This window comes from Syngnathus typhle, linkage group LG10 (assembly GCF_033458585.1).
Source record: "Syngnathus typhle isolate RoL2023-S1 ecotype Sweden linkage group LG10, RoL_Styp_1.0, whole genome shotgun sequence".
Taxonomy (NCBI): domain Eukaryota; kingdom Metazoa; phylum Chordata; class Actinopteri; order Syngnathiformes; family Syngnathidae; genus Syngnathus; species Syngnathus typhle.
Genome location: NC_083747.1, coordinates 7,414,709 through 7,421,623, shown reverse-complemented (window position 1 = coordinate 7,421,623; position 6,915 = coordinate 7,414,709). Strand labels below are relative to the sequence as shown.

The following is a 6,915-nucleotide window of genomic DNA, read 5'->3' as shown; positions in this document are numbered from 1 at the left end:
GGAGTTCATTGCGGTACTATGGATGTTATTTATCAGTCATCTATTTACGCATTACAAGTAACTACAAAAAGAGCAATTCACAATAAAAGATATATAAGGCACTCAGGAAATACTACTTATATTTATAACCACAACAAAAAAGAAAGGTGTATTTTACTGTCTCTTTATGTTGTCATTTGTATTCAGTATTTACCGATTCACATTTGTTTAGACTGTTTAAGATGAATATATTCTACCAACACCCCTTAAAATACTTTGGTTTTGTTATTGAACTTCATTTGGTTACTTTGGATGTTTTTCATTTTTTTAGTTTTCTATTTTGGGGTGAGGGGTGCTGTGGGATTATTCTAAATGATCCCCTTTTTTTATAGATTACATTTATGCATAATGAGTTCGGTAAATTTGTGATTGTCTTTCCCAGATTTCTTTCTTTCTTTCTTGTAACGTGAGCGGATTTGACATTCAGTGAACAAAAGTTGTCCCTGAAACAAAGGACAGCAAACACTTAAGATGCAGTGAGCCGGAAGAAACGCTGACTTGGTGCTTCCATAAATCATGAGCTAAGTAAATAAGCCACACTGATACGTTGCAGTATAGTAGGGGAACAGCTTTTGATTTCCGTGGCACTGTACAAAAGGTTGATATTTACACAGGGTACATAAAAAAAAAAAAAAAAAGTACAAAACATGGTCATAAACAACCTTTGAATATTTGAGCTGAACAAAGCAGCCTTGTGGTTAACCGGTACATAGTCCAGCTAAAGAAACATTGTATCCGTCCTCTTTTGAAAGTTTATTTTGCTTTCATGTATATGACCTACCTCTCTCATATCAACAAAGGACAACATTTCTGGAAATTCTCAATCCTTTCTGAGCAGACTCTAATCCCATGAAGAATTTCCCATTATTTCATTCACAGAAGCAAGTACAGTACTGTAGCTCGCAGAATACAACACTGCCCCCTGTTGATTGAACGGTCACCTGGCTGCGGGTTAGTCTGAACCTCATCACAATTAAGTCATAGTCTCTTTCTTCGTAAAGTGTCAATTGGATTAAATTCCATCTGCACCACTTCCTGTGTGTTCCTCTTTGTCCCAGTCTTTCATCGTCGCTCCCATCATAAAGTCATCACTGAGGACACTCCACGCTGGTTTCTCCTCCACCTCAGTCGTCTATGAGGATGCATAGACACAATTACTAATAGGTTTGGGCTTTGAGCAGCATCATTTTTTCCTCATACTTTAACAGCGCACCTTATTCACATATTTTTCCTGATCCCTGGAATTTCACTTTATTTTATATTTTGATAATTTAAATTCCTCAAGCAAGAACCTTCCCACTGTCCACTTCGTGCAAATTTCATTTAATCGTTGATAGACAAGTCATTATAAAAAACGTCTTTAAAGGGGTAAATTGATTCAACAAATCAGCATAAATTAGTTTTTTGACAAAATAGAGGATAGACATTTGTTTTTCTGCGATGAAAAAAAAATCACTTACATGTGTGTCCTTTTCTGCCTTGGCTTTGACTCTGGCGCCACCTTCTGTTTTCCTTAGAACATCGATGAAGTCTTTTTTGGAAACTGAGGAAAGTATTTTTGCCTTCTTTCTCTCTGAGCCATCAACCTCCGCCATCTTTCTGTCAATGTTCTTTTGGTGCATTTTTACCGCATTGAACAGTTGCACGACACCTCTGTGGAAAAATCAACAACAAAATCAACCTTCACACTCACGGTGTACGAGTGTACACTACACAAAAATACTGAATAACACACCGGGTGGCAATTCTCTGCAAAGATTTTTCAACCTCACGGTCCTTCACTAGATCAGGTTTTACTCTGGACATCATCTCCCATGCTCGTTTCTTATCAGTCTGGGGGACAAGAAAAGAGCAAGCACCGTAATACATAAATTTGCAATGTCTGTCATTATACCAGCTGCAGGGAGCAAGATTTCAAAGTTATATTTAGTGTTTATAGATTTATTTTTTAAGTGCTACCAGGATCCATTATTTGGCCATAGGAAATAACTTACCGGCAGCTCACACGACGACTTTGACGTTAAATATTACGCAATAAAATACGAAGAAAACAAGTTGAAGGTTTTCTCTAATGCTATCTTAGTTTTATATTACATTGTTTGTTATACGAGTATTTGTTTTTATTTTTGCTTTGTTTTACTCTGCTGTTTGCAGCCAGGTCAGCATTGCAAATGTGAACCGTGAACTGCATGTGATGGAATGTTTTATTTTAATATGGATATTTTCTAATGTGTATTAAATTTTTAGAAAACAATTCAGTGTGTTGCTAACATTTAACAACAGACAGCTAGTTTTGGACGAGGTCTAGTTGGGGTGATCAGAATTTTTGCATTTATAAGCACTTTGCTAATTACCTGCTCCTTCCTCTCCAAATGCTCCTGTTTTTCTTTTGCCTTCACTTTGTCCAGTTCTTTGTTTTTCACCAAGATGGTGGTTTGGCTCTTGGGTGTTTGCTTTCCCAAAACCTTAGCCATTGCCTCTGCCCAGCCAGCATTGGGATTGCCTTCCTCCTCCTCCTCCTCCTCCTCCTCCAGACCTCCACCTTCATCCTCTGCATCATCTCCGTCATTCCCTCCATCAGATGATACGTGATCATCACTCCCCCCATCGGAGTTGTTCAGCTCATTTGTGTCCTCCAAAGAAGATTCAGCATCATCTGGCAAAAGAAACAACTTCGAAGTCATCTGGACAACAACTAGTTTTCATATAGGAGTTTCACGTGTTTGATTATTGTAAAATGAGAGTAGAAAGCTGAAGATTGTACCAAACCCACACATATGTGCATCATACTTAAAAGTGAAGCCTTAATACTCCGAAAGGCTACTTAATTAGTACATTACAGCAACACATCTTACAAAAGCATTCCGTTTCATTATACGTGTTCGAAGTTTCGAGTCGCATACATCTAATTTTAGTAAGAGGTCGTTGACGACATCTAATTTGTTTTCAGGACGCTGTTTTATACGAATTGCCCAGAATAAAACAAATCATCCTAAACGCAGTTGAAATATAACATGTTACACGCAGGAATCGAATAATTACCGATATCTTCCATGATCCGCACACGAGTACGCACCAAAGCGGCCATTGAAGAGTAACGAGAAAAAGGTTCCGGGAGCAAACATAAGTACCAGAGACAAATGGTTCCTCTTCGGGTTTATCTCTAATTACTACACAGTCTATAGTACACGCACACACACGCAGACACACAAACACACACACACATACACACACGCATACTATATATATATATATATATATTTATGTTTATATATATATATATTTATGTTTATATATATATATATTTATGTTATATATATATATATATATATATATATATATATATATATATATATATATATATATATATATATATATATATATATATATATATATATATATGATATATGATATATGATATGATGATATATATATATATACATGTGTGTGTGTGTGTGTGTGTGTGTGTGTATATATATATATATGCCTGTATGCAGGATTTCATATTAGTGGATTTCACCTCGACAAACAACATTCTGCAATGAAACACGAAATTTGTTTTGAGGATTCTCAAAGAACTAATTGTAAAAACTAAAACAATTTCACATCAGAGATTTTGCAGTTTGTTCATTGTCATGAGAGTATTTATTTGTGAGAGATTACTTTTAAGAACGTACCTTTTGGTGAGAAATTAAAAAAACTCAAATTCCAGGACATACCTGGATGCTTTTCCACGTGCACCCAAGAAACTAAACCGGTATTGCATAGTGATTCTGACGATTAGAGCATGTGGGTCTGTGCGTGGGTGTGTCTTAAAGTTGCTTTCTTAACAGGAGACAAGCTGTCTCCAGTGACTTGACCGGTCCAGAAAGAAAGGTGGACAAGTCTGCAGGATTCCCTCTTGAGTCTTCTACACATCAAACATGATGACAAAGAAAAAAATGAGTAAGTTCAACATCAATATCATAATCTGTTGGTTACTGGGTCTTAAATCAAACATGTTCTGTTGGGATGAATAAATCAGCTGTGTAAAATTGGCTATTGGTTGATTCTGCTTCAAGCATGTTACTCTCTTAAACGGCCACGTTGTAATGAAATACTTTTGAAAACTTGACATCATATCTACCATTATGAACTTTTCATGTGGCGGAGGATGTGACACAGAGCAACATGTGGTGGTTTGCTTGTTAAACCTGATCAACCAGTCTTGTTTGACTGCAAATCCTGAATGGTGGCAAAATCAAAAGAAGTCTCAGCTTCATTCTCTGGGCTTGCATGAGTAAAGAAAATAATCATTAAACCTGATTTGGATTGGGGAAAAAAAAATCACACTTGAAAGGTAGTATAAGTATCTACCATCTTGATCAGGTATTTGTTGTTTTTACAGATTTCTGCTCAGACACACTAAATGTAATATGCATTTTCGTTTTTAATCATATTTTGTTATTTAAAAAAAAAGCATTGTTCTTGTCCTTTTAGAGGAAGCAGCAATTGGTTTTGCACTAGGAGCAGTGGGAGGCTCCATAATGGCAGCCATAGACGAGCCCGTTGACAGCACCCTGGCTGCAATGACCACAACGAGTCAACTGAAACCGCTGATCGAAGACATCAGGACAGTGGGTGCTCTCGGACTGGGCACTCTCATGGGGGCTTCTGCCCTGACCATTGCCATGACCTCAGTTGTAGCTGGTGTTGTCCTAGCAGCGGTGGTAGCTTCGCTCTTCGTCACCACAAGGAATTGTGGGGCAAGTCAAACGAATTACGCAAACTTGTGGGTAAATGCAGGACTTGCCGGTGCCCTCGGGACCACAGTCAGTGGCGGCACACTGGGCTTTTTTATTGAAACGATTGTGAATAATTTTGGCATGACTGGTCTTCTGTTTGCACTGTGTGTATTTAGCATCCTCAAACCACCTCTTCGCTTTGTATTTAACATCCTCTGGCAGCAAGGCGAGGCCTGTTGCACTCAAACGTCTACAGTTTGGGACACAGAAAGGAAAGAGTTAGAGATTTCCGATTTAGAGCAAAGAGAAAGGGTCGCTGTGCAAATAGAGGAGAGGATCCTAAATAATGGGAGGAGCGCCACTGACGTCAAAGACATTACGACATGGGCCACTGAGCGGAAGATGCGAGAAGGACTAGAGAGGAAGAAGATGGAGGCTGAAGAGGCAGAGGTCAAACAACGGACTCTCCAAGACTGGATCAAAACTGTGATGATCAAATATGTGGACTTTTTGGCTTTTTCAGGAATTCCAATGACTGTGGTTGCTGTTGTAACATCATTATTTGGCTTATTTGGGTATGGGGGCCACCATTCTGTGTTCATTGTACTGGTAGCTTTAGTCGCAATCATTGGCTATTTGATTCTAAAGTCGTCTGATTTTAAGTTCTGGATGTTGATAGGATGCATGGGAATGCTCGCAACGTTCGTTATCGCCATGCTCACCGTGCAAGCTGGAGACGTGATCAGGAATCAGAAAAGGCAACCGCAGGACGTAAACAGCGACAGCATCATCGAACGCATGAGTGACCTTTCCAGTCGAGAAGCTTTGAAAACAGCAATTATCGCGGCAAAACTTTGCCAGCTGAGTTTGGGAGCTGCAGTCGGGGGCCCTCTGGTGAGGCATGCAGCTGGAGAGGGCAAAGTCATCATAGGGGCTGCGATCATTTCCGTCGTTTTACTAGCCGGGGTAGAGATTTTGTCCCCAGCTCTGGGAAAAGGTGGGAAAGCCGGGGCACTGCTGGGGGCGGTGGGCACTTCCGGAGTGTCTATCGGTGCAGTGGTAGCCATGGCGGCCGAGTGTACGTCATGGCTACGCACTTCGGGAGCTGTAGCGGGTGTGATTATTGGCACACTCGTCATGGGTAATTCACATTTTGTCTTGATTGGAGTACAACTTTTTGTCGCCTACGTCTTTGCTATGACTAATGCTTTCTGAAGCAGAAGATGTAACGTTAAATTTCCTACTGTGAAAACATAAACAGTGTGGGCATGCAAGTTCTGAATGGTAAAACCCATTTGAAGTAACTGCGCTACAAAGAATACTATTCATGCAAAGAATGCAGTTCACATTCATCATGTTGGTCATAGACAAATATAGAGTACTAAAAGTTTGGGTAGCGAAGTTGAATACAGTAATCTTATTTCCAAGAAAACGTGTATAGACATTTATTGATCAAATTGATGATGGGTGAAGAAAAAAAATCATTGGAAAAAATCTTAATAATAATCTATAGAATATTCAGTCATTATTTGTTAAAAGTATAATTTAGCATTTCAGCACATTTATAACACAAAGAATGACCTACGTGACTTTCATCAAGCCAAGCATGTTTTAAGCAAAACCAGCATTGGAGTATCTTATCTTGCAAGAAATTGAATGAAAACTGTTGTGTTATAAAAAACAAAACAATATGTGACAAAAACTGAATGCTTAAAATGCATGTTTTTTTTCATTCTGAAATAAATAAAAGTTTTTTACCACTGTCTGGGCCATGCTTTGATGATCATTGGTATATATTTAGTGAAATAGTACTACAGAGAATGCAATAAATTGTCATCAGTTCAATAAAGCAGATAGCAGACCTCCTTAGGGTCAATGTAAAGTGAAAATATATTTGATGTGAATCACATACATGACCTTCCCTGCTCAGAATGTGTCTCGGTACCTACCATGATGCACCACTGAATGGCAGTGTCCACTAACAAGTGCAACAGCCTGCATCATTGGCCTTGCTCATCTCTCTAATGACAATCAGTTACTTATTTGATGAAACTGTTAGCCCCTGCGTTCACTTTTGAAGAGATTCAAGGGATGCAAGGTCACAGAGATAAATCCATTTGGATTGTGATGGGTAAGCTTGTTTAAGCTTGTT

General features: G+C 38.8%; 2 protein-coding genes across 3 annotated transcripts; one reads left to right on the top strand and one right to left on the bottom strand.

The window, feature by feature from the left end:
* Positions 1-592: 592 nt before the first annotated feature.
* On the bottom strand, positions 593-3,816 carry rrp15 (ribosomal RNA processing 15 homolog). Of its 2 annotated transcripts, none has more exons than XM_061289252.1 (5): positions 3,717-3,816; positions 2,394-2,695; positions 1,775-1,872; positions 1,500-1,692; positions 593-1,171 (listed from the first exon to the last, which is right to left on the bottom strand). In XM_061289252.1, exons 1-5 carry the CDS (start codon positions 3,754-3,756, stop codon positions 1,052-1,054), a joined length of 753 nt encoding a protein of 250 aa, XP_061145236.1. In that variant the 5' UTR covers positions 3,757-3,816; the 3' UTR covers positions 593-1,051. The 2 variants fall into 2 exon arrangements, with proteins under 2 accessions (XP_061145236.1, XP_061145235.1); XM_061289251.1 differs by lacking the exon at positions 3,717-3,816 and adding an exon at positions 3,082-3,185.
* Positions 3,817-3,824: 8 nt separating this feature from the next.
* On the top strand, positions 3,825-6,526 carry LOC133161055 (uncharacterized). The gene is made up of 2 exons (XM_061289250.1): positions 3,825-3,984; positions 4,519-6,526. Exons 1-2 carry the CDS (start codon positions 3,963-3,965, stop codon positions 5,976-5,978), a joined length of 1,482 nt encoding a protein of 493 aa, XP_061145234.1. The 5' UTR covers positions 3,825-3,962; the 3' UTR covers positions 5,979-6,526.
* Positions 6,527-6,915: the final 389 nt, after the last annotated feature.

Bases quoted from the DNA above. Each gene is read 5' to 3' on its own strand.
- rrp15 (XM_061289251.1), bottom strand. From the start codon at position 3,127: ATGGCCGCTTTGGTGCGTACTCGTGTGCGGATCATGGAAGATATCG. The intron at 2,696-3,081 runs GTAATTATTCGA...TTCTTTTGCCAG, and splicing joins GCGGATCATGGAAGATATCG to ATGATGCTGAATCTTCTTTG. The intron at 1,693-1,774 runs GTGTGTTATTCA...ATTTTTCCACAG, and splicing joins TTGCAGAGAATTGCCACCCG to AGGTGTCGTGCAACTGTTCA.
- LOC133161055 (XM_061289250.1), top strand. From the start codon at position 3,963: ATGATGACAAAGAAAAAAATGA. The intron at 3,985-4,518 runs GTAAGTTCAACA...TTGTCCTTTTAG, and splicing joins GATGACAAAGAAAAAAATGA to AGGAAGCAGCAATTGGTTTT.